Below are 16,177 nucleotides of genomic sequence, written 5' to 3' on the forward strand. Positions count from 1 at the left end.
AGGCCAAGAGTTTGAAACCAGCCTGGTCAACATAGCACATAGCAAGACACCATCCAAATAAATAAATAAATAAATAAATAAATAAGTAAGTAAGTAAGAAAGGACGGGAGGGAGGAAGGGAAGGAAAGAAAGAAAAGAAAGCTAGCTAAGTGGGAAGCCCAAGTCAATAAATTTCAGAATCCTTTTGTATTTTCCTTCTGTATTCATATGTGGTCTCTACCATTAGGGGAAGATTTCTGTTACCATTCCATCTCTCTGTGTTGCTTCCTTCAAGAGGCCGCACTGCTGGACACCAGCTGCCCCAGCCCAGGTTTCTATCCAAGTCTTTCCCTTTCCCCCACTTTCCCTTCCCAGGTCTTTATCCTTTGTGTTCAGTGCTATTATTCTTCTTCTCAAAACATGTGTTATTCCTTTCTTCAGAACCCTGTTGTTTACTACTGCTTTTCATAACCAGCTTTATGATTTGTGGAACACAAGGTGCTCTCCACCTTGTTTTCTCTGGCTGTCTTCTTTGAACATTTTCTACCCTTTCTTTCATTCTTCACTTGATCTGAGGCAAAAGGCTGAGAAGTGATCTTTCTCTCATTTTCTTCAAAGGAGCATGATTCATCCTGTTCATTCCTTCCTGGATCCATGGCTGGCCCAAATTTATTAAAGTTATGCTTTACCCTACTATATGCTACCTACCTCCCACATTCCATGTACCTGGTTAGCTTTCTTCAATTCTGTAAGACACATGTTCACATCGATTTCTTTCATTAATTAGCCTAGGGAAGGGTGGAAGCTTTTCCCACACCACATGCATCTGTGTTAATCCAATCCTTAACTTGCATATATTCATATTTATGTAAGTCTGGGTTGGAGTCCTTCAAGCACACTCTGTTGACACTTAACCCACATTTGAGAGATAAATAAATTATTTCCCAGTAGAAATGATATCTCAGCTGAGACAAAAATGATGAGAAGGAGTTAGCAAGGCAAAGATGGTAGGCAGAGAGGATTGCTTGTTGAAGGTCCCTGGAGTGTGAGAACACAGGGGACCTAGAGAAGTTTAGTAGGGCATGAGGTGTGAGTGGTTGAGGGAGAAAGGTGGGCTGGAGAGATGAGCAAAAGCTGGATCATGGGAGACAGAGTATGCCGTGGTAAGGAATGAAGGAAATGGGAAACCCTGAAAGTGCTTTGAACATTATCAGATTTGAATTTTAGAAAACTCACTGCTGCAAACTTAAGAATGATAGAAAGGGACAAAATTGAAGGCAGGGAAGCATTTGGAAGGTTGCTGCAGTAATCCAGGTGAGAAATGGTGATGGCATGGACCAAGGTGGTGGGTCTGGAGATAAACAGACCCAGAGATAGAAGGTAGAATCAATCAGACTTTCTGATACTTTCCAACTGGCAGGCCTTGTCTTTCTACCACCACCAATTAAAACCTTATCCACCTTCAGATTCAAATACTATTGTTTTCGTAAAGTTTTTTATGTTCTTCCTGACCTATTACCTACCTTCTTTGAACTTCCGTGACAATTTGTGTATTTACATTGTGATACCAGATTTCAGGATTGAATTATTATTTGTGTCTGAATTCGACTTTTTGTCTGAACTAGGTTTTTAGATCTTTGAAGACCAAAACTATCTTACTTATGTTTTCCTCTGCGGTGTGCTTTGCATATAGCATCCCCCAGTAAATGCATATGGAATTGAATTGCATTCTCTCTGTTCTACATGCATCTAGTTTTGTGCACTATACTTCTCTCCAACAGATTCTCCAATTATGAGTTTTCACAGAGTTTTCAAGTTAGGGTCTATACATGGACTCAGAAGAAAAGTTTTTGTCCTTGTACACAGATGGAAAAAGAAATTTCAGTATTAAAATTTAATATGCTTGCTTTTATTTTCAGGACAGTTCCCCAGCAGTTTTGTGGAAATTGTGACCATTCCCAGTCTAAAAGAAGGAGAGAGGCTGTTTGTATGCATTTGTGAATTCACATCCCAAGAATTGGATAGTCTTCCCCTCCATCGAGGTAAGCTGCTCATCAAATAGTAGACTATTTGAAATTAGATGTTTGGAGTCTGCCCATTTCAACAACCGTATCCTTTTTGAATTTGTGAAGTGGCTTAACCTCTAGAGAGTCCTCGGCAATACCAAAGTAGCGTGGACATAATGATGCCTTATAGATTAGTACCATTTTACAATTTCCACAGTATTTTCTCACAAATATATTCTCACTTGATCCTCAGCACAGACCTGGGAGGTAGGAAAGTGGGGATTATTAACTGTATTTTATAAATAATGAGAGCAAAATTCAAAGACTGTTGGCTAAAGGTGAGAAGTCTTGGCCTCAGAATGTGAGCTCATCATATTCTAAGTCCAGGATTATCTTTCCACTGCCCCCATGCTGTAACCACACTTCAGGCTCATGCGCGCGCTCTCTCTCTCTCTCTCACTCTCTTTTTGAGGAAATAGTCTCACTCTGTTGCCTAGGCTGGAGTGCAGTGGTGTGATCTCAGCTCACTACACCCTCTGCCTCCCAGGCTCAAAGAGTCCTCCTACCTCAGCTTCCTGAGTAGCTGGGACCACAGGCACATGCTACCACGCTGGGCTAATTTTTAGTAGTTTTGGTAGAGATGGGGTTTTGCCGTGTTGCCCGGGCTGGTCTCAAACTCCTGGGCTCAAACAATCTGCCTGCCTCAGCCTACCAAAGTGCTAATAGTCATATTTAGCCAGGCATGGTGGTATGCACCTATAGTCCTAGCAACTCAGGAGGCTGCGGCAAGAGGATCACTTGAGCCCAGGAGTTGGAAGCTTTGGTAAGCTATGATCACATCACTGCACTCCAGCCAGGGTGGCAGTGAGACCCTGTCTCAAAAAACAAAAATAAATAAATAAATATACATTAAAACAGGTAGTCATAGCTGTCTCTGCGTGATTTTCCAAGTATTTCTCCCTTCTTGCACTCTGATGAGATGAATGAACTATAAACTATAAACCATTTCAGCAAGTGTCCTTAAGTCTGTTCTGCGTAAACAGAGAAACCAGTAGTGTTCCATAGACAGAAGCTTCTGGTCAGTCCAATTTTGTGATGACTCAGTCATGAAAACAGTAGAAGTTATTAGGTGTGTTATTAATATGACTTGCTCTTTGGCATATGGCACAAAAGGGAGAGGCTTGACTTCTTAAATCATGTACACAAACCCACCCCCTCCCCCAGAAAAACCTAGCAAACTTCTGTAACCCTTAGTGATAAGAATGGAATAATGAATTTTGACCTTAATCCTCAAAATCTATTTTGAGAATTTCTTTATTTTTAAATTTTGTTTTATTTTGTTTGTTTGTTTATTTGTTTTTTGAGACAGAGTCTCATTCTGTCAAGGCTAAAGTGTAGTGGCGCGATCTCGGCTCACCGCAACTGCCGCTCCCAGGTTCAAGTGATTCTCGTGCCTCAGCCTCCTGAGTAGCTGGGACTACAGGCACCTGCCACCGCGCCCGGCTAATTTTTGTAGTTTTAGCAGAGATGGGATTTCACCATATTCGTCAGGCTGGTCTCGAACTCCTGATCTTGTGATCTGCCCACCTCGGTCTCCCAAAGTGCTGGGATTATTTATTTTTTATTACACAAATTTTGTTTTATTTTTTTAAAACACAGGGTCTCAACAGTGTTGCCCAGGCTGGTCTGAAACTCCTAGCCTCAAGTGATGCTACCACTTCAGTCTCCTGAGTAGCTGGGATTACAGACCTTACTTAACTTTAAGAAGTATCATTAGGATTAATAAGAAGCTGGGTACAGTGGCTCATGGCTGTAATCCTAGCACTTTGGGAGGCCAAAGGCAAGAGTATCCCTTGAGCCTAGGAGTTTGAGATCAGCCTGGGCAACATGGCAGGACCTTGTCTCTACAAAAAAATAAAAAATTTTTTAAAAAATTAAAAAATTTAAATTAGCCAGGCATAGTGGTGCATATCAGTGGTGCATGCCCGTGGTCCCAGCTACTCAGGAGGCTGAGGCAGGAGCCTGAGCCCAGGAGGTTGAGGCTGCAGTGAGCTGTGTTTACGCCACTACACTCCAGCTTGGGCAACAGAGCAAGACCTTGTTTCAAAAAAAGAAAGGATTAGTAAGAGAAAACGCCACCATGCTCTGTTGTTTTGAGGGTTTCTTGCACTTCACTTTATACTCAGTATCTACCTCAGTTCTGTATACTTTCTTGCTAATCAGTGTTGGGAAGGTAGACAGAAATAGATTAACAGATTATAGTATGTACCCTATCTGTCCTTACTCATAGCTCTCCCAGTGGAGTCTGTAGTCCATATCTGATGGAATGGAGAAAGGACAAGAGTGCAGTGGCTTCCGCTGAGCTGTTCAGAGGGTGTGGGTAGCGTGGACTTTTCTTAGGAAGCATGGCCATCCGAGAGATTCTCAGAAAGAACCTGGCATCATGAGTCACCTGTCCAAAGACTGACTCAAGTTCAGGCCAGGACCTGGAATCTGTAGATTTTATCTTGACTACCTTTTAACCGATTAAGCCTATTAAGCTTAAAGATGTAAGTGGAATCCAAAAGAAAAGGATGCAGGGCAGGGAGATACATTGGGAAAGAGAGACTAGCACCAGATGTACTAATTATCCATGGTTTTATCTTGTTCTCCTCTCTGTGATAATCTACTGCCAGTAAACACACTGACCGGTCAGCTTTCCTTCTATGAAAGGCATAGAAGGAAATGAAGCTTTCACGTCTTTTTTAGCTCTGTCTTTTAATTTGGAAACACAAACCTTTGAGGATGGAGAAGTTAGTTATACCTATGCAATTTGTCTTTTTCTGGGAAACTTAGCTTGTGACACAAATTATTTTAATTTCTCTTTTCTGTACATGACAAGTCACATCAACAGGTATTAATTTTACTGGTGGGAAACACAATCACTAAAAAATGAAAGTATTGTTTTATGCCAGGTACAGTTTATCATACTTGCATCTAGGCTTCCTGTTTTTCAAGTCTAGTGCTTGGGATGACGCTTCAACTTCCTACACTGAAAATCACTTTTTCCATTAGATCAGTGTGTCTGTAAATGAAATGTTGATGATGGAATATGTCAGGAGGGGATTTGGAAACCTTAAGAGTATGTGGGGCCAGGCATGGTAGCTCATGCCTGTAATCCCAGCACTTTGGGAGGCCTAGGCGGGTGGATCACCTGAGGTCAGGAGTTCGAGACCAGCCTGGCCAACATGATGAAAACTCATCTCTACTAATAATACAAAATTAGCTGGGCATGATGGTGCATACCTGTAATCCCAGCTTCTTGGGAGGCTGAGGCAGAAGAATTTCTTGAACCCGGGAGGTGGAGCTTGTAGAGAGCCAAGATTGCGCCAGTGCAGTCCAGCCTGGGCAACAAGAGTGCAACAAAATATATATATATATATATATATTTTTTTTTTTTTCTTGAGACAGAGTCTCACTCTGTCGCCCAGGCAGGAGCGCAGTGGTGCAATTTCTGCTCACTGCCACTTCTACCTCCTTGATTCAAGTGATATTCATGCCTTAGCCTCCCGAGTAGCTGGGATTACAGGTGTGTGCCACCATCCTCGACTAATTTTTGTATTTTTAGTAGAGACAGGGTTTCACCATTTTGGCCAAGCTGGTCTCGAACTCCTGACTTCAAGCAATCTGCCTGCCTCGACCTCCCAAAATGCTGGGATTACAGGCATGAGCCACCACGCCTGACCTCGAGTTATATTTAAACTGAGAAACAAGTGTGTCTCTTGGAAGAAGAATTAAAACAGGTAGCCAGTGCCCCTGACTGTCCTAAAAAAAAAAAAAACGGAGAGGAGAAAAGAAAGGTGGGGGGCGGAGGGGAGCAAAGAACAAAAGCAGTTAAGAGATTAGTACAAGGAGGCTGGGCGCAGTGGCTCACGCCTGTAATCCCAGCACTTTGGGAGGCCGAGGCAGGTGGATCACGAGGTCAGGAGTTTGAGATCACCCTGGCCAAGATGGTGAAACCCCATCTCCACCAGCGCAGTGGCAGGCGCCTGTAATCCCAGCTACTCAGGAGGCTGAGGCAGAAGAATGACTCGAACCCAGGAAGCAGAAGTTGCAGCGAGCTGAGATGGCACCACTGCACTCCAGCCTGGGTGACAGAGCAAGACTCTGTCTCAAAAAAAAAAAAAAAAAGAGACTAGGACAAGGAAAAGACAGAGAAAGAGGAGAGAAAAAAGTTAGTGCATATTATGACAAGTGATAGAATATCACTAATAATTGCCTCACATAACACAGAATGCTCATCCATTGGCCATAACCTCATGTTTCTAGATCACCTGCCCCCTCAAACAAAAGGCCAATAGAAAATACATTGACCAGTGGTATTTATCAGTCAAAGCACATGTGTTGTAAATTTGTGATGCCATGAATGTGAGCTCTCAGGAAGGAAGTTCTGACATGACTCGTATGTGGTCAGGCTGCATAAAGCACGTCGTTCCCTGGCATTTAGAGAAAGTCCCAAAAGGAGGTTGTGAGGAACCCAGGACTGCAGTCAGACTGCTCATATCCAATTCTAAGAAGACCTGCGTTCCTTCTTATCATTTTATTCCTAATGCATTTCCTGTCCAAATAAAAAAATCCAACCAGAGGAAACAAGCAGTGTGGCTGGGATTAATTGTGCATGAGTCAAAGGCTCAGGCTGACCCTAAGGGTCACCACACTTCCTATTTTTCTGTTCTCAAAATCTGGTCTTGCTATTCCAGGAGTTCCTCATATTGGTATTTCAGAAGTCTGGGAATGACCACTAGTTATTTTGGAGACACTGATCTAATGGAAAAAGTGATCCTTTCCTAAGGAATCACCTAGGATCCCAGGGGAATAGCTTGTAGGACTCTTTCTGATGAAAAACAGAGACTTATGCATCAGTAACAGGGTTATAGAATAGGGACATTGAGGCAGAATATGGTGACTCACACCTTTAATCTCAGCAGTTTAGGAGGCCTAGGTGGGAGGATCACTTGAGCCCAGGAGTTTGAGGCCAGCTTGGGCAACAAATGAGATCTCATCTCCACAATTAAAAAAAAAAAAAAAAATTAGCTGGGCACAGTGGCACACGCCTGTAGTCCCAGCTACTCAGGAGGCTGAGGCAGGAGGATCGCTTGAGCCTGGGAAGTCGAGGCTACAGTGTGCAGTGATTGAGCCACTGCCTTCTAGCCTGGGTAACAGACTGAGACCCTGCCTCGAAAAATAATAAAATGAATTTTAAAATAAGAAGGGTATTGAACCAAATAATTTCTAAAGTACTTTCCAGGTTCCAAATTATATATGTTTTTGAAGATTCACCTTTACTGTGTAGAAATAACCAATAAAATAGCAGTCCACCAGGTAATAAAGCTTATCAAAACAGTTACCCTGCTGAAAATAGACAGGAAAACAAGCCTTATTATGTGGGTTCATGGGGATCTGGCAAAACCAGGAAAATATCATAATTCTACAGCTTTAAGAAAGCCAGTTCATTTCAAAGCCAGCAGAGTGGGAGTTATGGCACGCTTTTATTCTTCTCCTTCACCAAGAGGCCCATTGTGTCTGAACAGCAGTCAATCACCAGTCATTCCGTCTGGTCTCTGGGGCCCTTGGGCCAGTGGGGGAAAATTACTTATGGTTTTTTTTTTTTTTTTTTTTTTTTGAGACGGCGTCTGGCTCTGTCGCCCAGGCGGGAGTGGAGTGGCGTGATCTCGGCTCACTGCAAGCTCCGTCTCCCGGGTTCACACCATTCTCCTGTCTCAGCCTCCCCAGTAGCTGGAACTACAGGCGCCTGCCACGACGCCTGGCTAATGTTTCGTAACTTTAGTAGAGACTGGGTTTCACCGTGTTAGCCAGGATAGTCTCGATCTCGTGACCTTGTGATCCCCCTGCCTCGGCATCTGAAAGTGTTGGGATTACAGGCGTGAGCCACCGCACCCAGCCTTGTGGTTTTTTAGGACCCCAACTTCTGACCAAGGGATAGGGAATCATAAGTTAAAGGAATGTAGAAATATAGGACCAAGACCCTATTTTTTGAGAACATTGAAACAAAATAATATCAAATTTGTGAAAATACGTTGGGCACCTCTCTCTGAGTCTAAAATCTTATGTTAGGTGCTGTATAGTGTATGAAAATACAAGTATCAGAATTCATGATGTAGACAATAATTTCTTTTCTAGGCTATAGGCAGCCAAGATGAATGTTAGCTTCTAAGGTTTTTTAGAGAAGCAAGCCAAGGTTTCAGATGGAGAGACGGTGTAACATGAGTAAGGCTTTGGGGTTAATAATGATGTGGCTTCGTAACAGTGAAAGCCCCCTTGTGTGGAATAGGGTCTCGTATCATAGATGAGATAATATTGGATAGTTGGAGAAGGAGAAGGTTATGACTGGATAATCATGAATGTAAGTTTGCTTTGGGGTGAAAGCATAAGTCTTTTGGTAGCTCAGTAAACCTCTACAGAGAGTGTTCAGAGCAAATTTATATTTTGTATATTTTGGGTAATAAGAATAGGATTATTGGGGAAGAAGCCATTAGCAGTAGGCTCCTTGTGCTTCATGGTAAAAGTTTGGCCTGGGGAGGGAGATGATAAAACTGGTATATTTATAATCTTGATTTGTCATGAATCATTTGGTAGACTTGAAGAAATAATGACCAGAGACAAGATTTAAAAGGGTGAGATGGTGGGAACTGGACCAGGGTCGTAGCATAGAGCAATTAGTAGAAGGAAGAGGCTGGGCACAGTGGCTCACACCTGAAATCCTAGCACTGTGGGAGACTGAGGCAGGTGGATCACTTGAGTCCAGGAGTTCGAGACCAGCCTGGGCAACATAGTGAGACCCTGTCAAAATAAATATTAGGTATGGTGGCACATGCCTGTAGTCTCAGCTACTTGGGAGGCTGAGGTGGGACAATCGGTTGAGCCTGGGTGGTCAAGGCTGCAGTAAGCCGTGATTGCATCACTGTACTCAGCCTTGGTGATAGGGCGAGACCCTGTCTCCACAAAAAAAAAAAAAAAAAAAAGAAAGAAAAAGGAAGAAATATTTTGAAAGAAGGAATTAGAAGAAAAAGGAAATTAGCAGCAAAAGTCAGTTTGGAAAGCAGAATGTAATGAATTTATTTGGGAGTTAGAGTTGAAGAATAATCATCATTAGCAAATGAACATCATACCAGACTCTTGAGATACCAGAGAGAAGGTGGCACCTATCATTAAGGAACCTGTAACCCGCTTGGGAAGATAAGACAGACTTAGGTTTTTTTTTTTTTTTTTTCTTATTTATTTTATTTTATTTTATTTTTTAGTGACAGGGTCTCTCCTTGTCACCCAGACTGGAGTGCGGTGGTCCAATCATAGTTCACTGTAGCCTTGAACTCTTGGGCTCAAGCAGTCTTCCCCCATCAGCCTCGTGAGTAGCTGAGACTACAGGCAACAGCCACCTTGCCTGAGTAGACTTAAGTTTTTTGTTGTTGTTGTTGAGATGGAGTTTCGCTCTTGTCATACAGGCTGGAGTGCAGTGGTTCTACCTCAGCTCACTGCAACCTCTGTCTCAGCCTCTCGAGTAGCTGGGGTTATAGGCGTGTACCCCCACACCTAGCTAATTTTGTATTTTTAGTAGAGACAGGGTTTCACCATGTTGGTCAGGCTAGTCTTGAACTCCTGACCTGAGGTGATCTACCCACCTCGGCCTCCTGAAGTGCTGGAATTACAGGCGTGAGCCACTGCACCTGGTCTAAATTTTTTTTTAAATCAAGAGCATATAAAAATCAAGAGCATAAAAGATAACCCGGTTTTCCAATGTGCTTGACTATAAAATGACTCATAGGATTTTGCCAGGTGCTTTGCTACCCAGATCTTGTTTTACCTAGGCCAGGTGCATTCCTTGAGCACCTCTGACTTGGGTACTGGGTGAGAAGGAAATTTTAACTATAAAAGTGTAGGTGAGATTAACTTTAATCCTAACTGTAAGATTAAAATGGATAATCTACAAATGAATAGCTTATAATCAGATAATTGTTTGTTGTAAAACAATTGATTATAAAATTAGAGTAATTTTTTCAAAATTAAATCATAAATCATATAGAACTGAAATTTTAATTTCATTTTTCTAGAAACATATACTGTGCTCTTATCCTTTCTTTACCTCAGCGTCTTCTGCAATAAGACAGATGCTAACTGTTCAGCTTACATTTTGTGAGGATAACCTGGAAACTGGTTATTTTCAAAAACAAAAATGGTGGTTATTTGTACCTTCTTTTAAGATCTCATTATAATATATTTTCAGGACAGGGATAGTTCAAGAAGGCCTCTGGAGAACATGATTGAACATTCATTGCCCATACCCTTCATCTCCAACACAGAACCCTTTACTAAAGATTTCTTTCTTTTTTTTTTGAGACAGGGTCTTGCTCTGTTGCCCAGGCCGGAGGGCAGTGGTGCCATCATAGCTCACTGCAGGCTCAAACTCCTGGGCTGAAGCGATCCTCTTGCCTCAGGTTCCCAAGTAGCTGGGAATACAGCACTCACCACCACACCTGGCTAATTTTTTTTATTTTAAATAGAGACGAGGTCTCGCTATGTTGCCCAGGCTGACCTTGAACTCTTCTGCTCAAGCAATCCTTCTGCCTCAGCCTCCCAGAGTGCTGGAATTACAGGTGTGAGTCACTGCACCTGGCCTCCTTCTATACTCTTAAAAGTTATTGAGACCCGAAAGAGCTTTTTTGTTTTTTGGGGGTTTTTTGTTTTGTTTTGTTTTTGTTTTTGAGACAGTGTCTTTCTCTGTCACCCAGGCTGGAGTGCAGTGGCACAGCCATGACTCACTGCCAGCCTTGACTTCCCAGATTCAAGTGATTCCCACCTCAGCCTTCCAAGTATCTGGGACCATGGGTGGGCACCACCACACCTGGCTAATTATTGTATTTTTCCCAAAGAGCTTTTGTTTATGTGGGCTGTGTCTGTTGATATTTATCATACTAGCTATTACAACTGGGATTTTTTTTTTTTTTTTTGAGGCAGAGTTTCACTCTTGTTGCCCAGGCTGGAGTGCAATGGCATGATCTCGGCTCACCACAACCTCCACCTCCCAGGTTCAAGCAATTCTTCTGCCTCAGCCTCCCTAGTAGCTGGGATTATAGGCATGTGCCTCCAACCCCAGCTAATTTTGTATTTTTAGTAGAGACAGGGTTTCTCCATGTTGATCAGGCTGGTCTCGAACTCCTGACCTCAGGTGATCCACCTGCCTCGGCCTCCCAAAGTGCTGGGATTACAGGCGTGAGCCACCACGTCCGGCCACAACTGGGAATTTTTAAAACTTGTTTATCAATCCATTAAAAACCCATTACATATTAACATAAATAACATATTTTTATGTAAAATAAGTATAGCTTTCCAAACAAAATTAATGAGGAATGACATTGCTTTACATGTTTGTAAATCTTTTTAATGTTTGACTTACTAAAAGAAAACCAGATTCTATTTGCATCTGTATTCAATCTGTTGCAATATGTTGTTTTCATGGAATTATGTGAAGAAAATCCAGCTTTACACAAATATGCAATGGGAGATGGGAAAATATATTTTAATAGTCTTTTCAATAACTGCAAATATTCATCGTTGATACTGCACCAAAATTCAACGAGTGGTAATTTCTTATGAGTTAATTGCAGTGTGGGATCTGAAGCTACATTGGTGAACTTTCATAATATTACACTAAAATTCATTAATCTGTCTTGCTTTTGGAGTGAATCTTTTTTTTTTTTTTTTTTTTTTTGAGACGGAGTCTGGCTCTGTCGCCCAGGCTGGAGTGCGGTGGCCGGATCTCAGCTCACTGCAAGCTCCGCCTCCCAGGTTCACGCCATTCTCCTGCCTCCGCCTCCCAAGTAGCTGGGACTACAGGCGCCCGCCTTGTCGCCCGGCTAGTTTTTTGTATTCTTTAGTAGAGACGGGGTTTCACCGTATTAGCCAGGATGGTCTCGATCTCCTGACCTTGTGATCCGCCCGTCTCGGCCTCCCAAAGTGCTGGGATTACAGGCTTGAGCCACCACGCCCGGCTGGAGTGAATCTTTTAGCCATGAATAATTTTATACCAGCATACATTTGTCATTTGGGAAGTATTGATTCAGTTAGCTACTCAGTTATTCCAAATGTTGACCATTTCAATGTACAATATGAAAAAATCGCATTTGTTACTATCTTATCAGAAGAATCTTTAAGTATGGGAAAGCTGCCAAGCCCGTGATAGCAGATACAAGTTTTCCAAAATTCTGATTTTTCTCTTGGAAGTTGGAATTTTATCATTGGCAACAAATACTATCATTTGTTTTCCTTGATGTTTCAGACTCACTTTCATTTTGAAGGAAATGTCTGCCAGATATCTAAGTCTGAATAAACATAGTTGTCTGTTATTCATTCTTGCACATAAAATGGTGTTATGTGAAAATAAACAAATGGTTCAGGCATATAACTCAGTTACTCAAGTGCTTCTCCTCAGCCAGTAAAAGTGCTTTATGTGTAATTCCTATATTGTCACACAATATTACAAAAGAATTGTTCTTAAGGGTTGAGATTTAACACAATGCATAATTTGTATTGCCTCTTAACTGAAACTGGCTTTTTAAAAAACTGTGAGTACATGGTTGTGAAGAATATGATGACCATACAGTGACTATTCGTGTAATTTGTTGCTACTGCCTTTGCTTATGAATTGCCAGCAGTTTTTAATTAATTTAATTATTTTTAAAAATTTATTTTTTTTTGAGATGGAATCTTTCTGTGTTGCCCAAGCTGGAGTGCAGTGGCGTGATCTCCGGCTCACTGCAACCTCTGCCTCCTGAGTTTAATTTCTGCCTCAGCCTCCCGAATATCTGGGACTATAGGCACATGCCACCACTCCCAGCTAATTTTTGTATTTTTAGTAGAGATGGGGTTTCACCATGTTGACCAGGCTGGTCTTGAACTCCTGACCTCAAGTGATCTGCCTGCCTTGGCCTCCCAAAGTGCTGGGATTACAGGTGTGAGCCATCACGCCCAGCCATTTTATTTTTATTTTTGAGACAGGTGTTGCTCTGTCACCCAGACTGGAGTGCAGTGGTGAAATCACGGCTCACTGCAGCCTCGATCTCCTGGGTTCAAGCTATCCTCCCACCTCAGCCTCCCAAATAGCTGGGACTACAGGCAGGAGCCACAATGCACAGCTAATTTTTAAATTTACTGTAGAGACAAGGTCTTGGCATGTTGCCCAGGCTGGTTTTGAACTGGTTTCAAGCGATCCTCCTGCCTTGGCCTCCCAAAGTGCTAGAATTTCAGGTGTAAGCCGCTGCACCTAACTGGCCAGCAATTTAATCACCATTGCTTTTTCACAGCTATTATAAAAGTCAGCAGAGTAAAATATGTAGATAAAGTCTTAGTGTTATTATGAGAATGGTTTTGACCTCACAGATTATCTGCTAGGATCTTGGAGACCCACCCATAGGGTTCCATGTATAACTCTGAAAACTACAGGTTTATATAGCTGTTCCAATTCAATAAATTGTCAAAATTGTTCGTGCTCATAAAACTCTAGGTATATATTTCCTTGAATTTGATAGCTGTTTAAAATGAGACGTTGCACTATTAGTCGTGATAATGTTCTGCTGGGTGATGACTGAGGTCACCATCTCTGCTCCTCTTTTCTTTAGGTGACCTGGTGATTCTCGATGGCATTCCCACCGCAGGCTGGCTGCAGGGCCGAAGCTGCTGGGGTGCACGGGGCTTCTTCCCGTCTTCGTGTGTCCGTGAGCTCTGCCTCTCCTCACAGAGCCGGCAGTGGCACTCCCAGAGTGCCCTGTTTCAGATTCCGGAATATTCCATGGGACAAGCCCGGGCCCTGATGGGGCTTTCTGCACAGCTGGATGAAGAGCTGGACTTCAGGGAAGGGGATGTGATCACCATTATTGGAGTTCCTGAACCAGGCTGGTTTGAAGGGGAGTTAGAGGGCCGAAGAGGCATTTTTCCAGAAGGTTTTGTAGAGCTGTTGGGGCCCCTCAGGACTGTGGATGAGTCGGTAAGTTCTGGAAATCCAGATGACTGCATTGTTAATGGTGAAGTAGATACCGCTATAGGAGAAGAAGAGATAGGGCCGGATGAGGAAGAGCCAGGGACCTACGGGGTTGCCCTCTACAGATTCCAAGCCCTGGAGCCGAACGAGCTGGATTTCGAGGTCGGAGATAAAATCCGAATTCTGGCAACCTTGGAAGATGGCTGGCTGGAAGGATCCCTGAAGGGCAGGACAGGCATCTTTCCTTACCGGTTTGTGAAATTATATCCTGATACACGGGTTGAGGAAACCATGGCCCTGCCTCAGGAAGGCAGCCTTTCCAGGATCCCGGAAACTTCTTTGGATTGTTTGGAGAACTCCTTAGGAGTGGAGGAACAAAGACATGAAACCAGTGACCATGAGGCTGAGGAGCCTGACTGCATTATTTCTGAAGCACCCACTTCCCCCCTGGGTCATCTGACTTCAGAGTATGAAGCAGACAGAAACTGTTATCAGGATGAGGGCACCGCTGCGGGGCCCCGGAGAAGCCCAGGCATGGAGTGGGAAATGCCTCTTGCCACAGACTCTCCCACCTCTGACCCTACAGAGGCAGTCAATGGTGTTTCCTCCCAACCTCAGGTCCCTTTTCATCCCAACTTGCAGAGAAGCCAGTATTACTCTACAGTGGGAGGGAGCAACCGGCACTCAGAACAGCACCCTGACCTTCTTCCTCTAGAAGCAAGGAATAGAGACTACGCCAGCCTACCTCCCAAAAGAATGTATTCCCAGCTAAAAACTCTTCAGAAGCCAGTGCTCCCTCTTTACAGGGGCTCTTCTCTTTCAGCCTCAGGGGTAGTCAAACCCAGCCAATCAAGTCCTCAGCTCCACGACATAGCTAGTTATGCTAAAAAGCACCACACGTCCAGCATTTACTCCGTCTCAGAGAGATCAGAGATGAAGCCTGGTCCGCAAGCCCAGGGGCTTGTTATGGAAGCAGCAACACATTCACAGGGAGACGGCAGCACTGACCTGGACTCGAAGCTGACACAACAGCTGATCGAGTTTGAGAAGAGCTTGGCAGGGCCTGGCACAGAGCCAGATAAAATTTTACGCCACTTTTCAATCACAGACTTTAACTCTGAGAAGGATATTGTTCGAGGTTCCTCAAAGTTAATCACCGAGCAGGAACTGCCAGAAAGGAGAAAGGCCCTAAGGCCACCGCCACCTCGTCCCTGTACTCCAGTATCCACTTCTCCCCATTTGCTAGTTGACCAGAACCTAAAACCTGCACCACCCTTGGTGGTGCGACCCTCTCGCCCAGCTCCCCTGCCTCCCTCAGCACAGCAGAGAATGAATGCGGTATCCCCTAAGCTCCTATCTCGACACCGTCCTACCTGTGAGACCTTAGAAAAGGAGGGCCACGGACATACGGGAAGGAATCTGGACCAGACCTCCCCCTGCCCCTTAGTGCTGGTGAGGATTGAGGAAATGGAGCAGGACTTGGATATGTACAGTAGAGCTCAAGAAGAGCTAAACCTCATGCTGGAGGAGAAGCAGGATGAATCATCAAGGGCAGAGACCCTCGAGGATCTCAAGTTCTGTGAAAGTAACATCGAAAGTTTGAATATGGAACTCCAGCAACTAAGAGGTAAGTGACGAGGAAATAATATATACTTGTTTCTTGACACCCACAAGTCCCAGAAACAGCCTACCCATGCTTTTTAGGGATATGTTACTATCTCGATGGACAAAAAATGATTTACATTTTCATTACCTAGTTTCCTTTTTTTTGAGACAGAGTCTCACTCTGTTGCCCAGGCTGGAGTGCAGTGGCGTGAACTTGGCTCATCGCAGCCTCCGCCTCCTGGGCTGAAGTGATTCTCCTGCCTCAGCCTCCCAAATAGCTGGGATTACAGACGTGCGCCATCACCACACCTGGCTAATTTTTGTATTTTTAGTAGAGACAGGGTTTTGCCATGTTGACAGGCTGGTCTTGAACTCCCGACCTCGGGTGATCCACCTGCCTGGGCCTCCCAAAGTGCTGGGATTATAGGCATGAGCCACCTTGCCTGGACTTTTTTTTTTTTTTTTTGAGACAGAGTTTTGCTCTTGTTGCCAAGGCTGGAATGTAATGGCAAGCTCTTAGTGCACCACAGCCTCCGCCTCCCAGGTTCAAGCGATT

The 16,177-nt window shown here is 43.6% G+C and overlaps 1 protein-coding gene across 1 annotated transcript in view; it reads left to right on the forward strand.

The window, feature by feature from the left end:
- Positions 1-16,177, forward strand: part of DNMBP (dynamin binding protein) — a 123,351-nt gene that overhangs the window by 39,676 nt on the left and 67,498 nt on the right. Inside the window, exons 3-4 of the mRNA XM_033186068.1 lie at positions 1,899-2,021; positions 13,658-15,643. Of these exons, the coding sequence (XP_033041959.1) occupies positions 1,899-2,021; positions 13,658-15,643 (2,109 nt within the window). The remainder of the gene's footprint in view (positions 1-1,898; positions 2,022-13,657; positions 15,644-16,177) is intronic.

Source organism: Trachypithecus francoisi, unplaced genomic scaffold, assembly GCF_009764315.1.
Source record: "Trachypithecus francoisi isolate TF-2019V2 unplaced genomic scaffold, Tfra_2.0 Contig01579, whole genome shotgun sequence".
NCBI lineage: Eukaryota > Metazoa > Chordata > Mammalia > Primates > Cercopithecidae > Trachypithecus > Trachypithecus francoisi.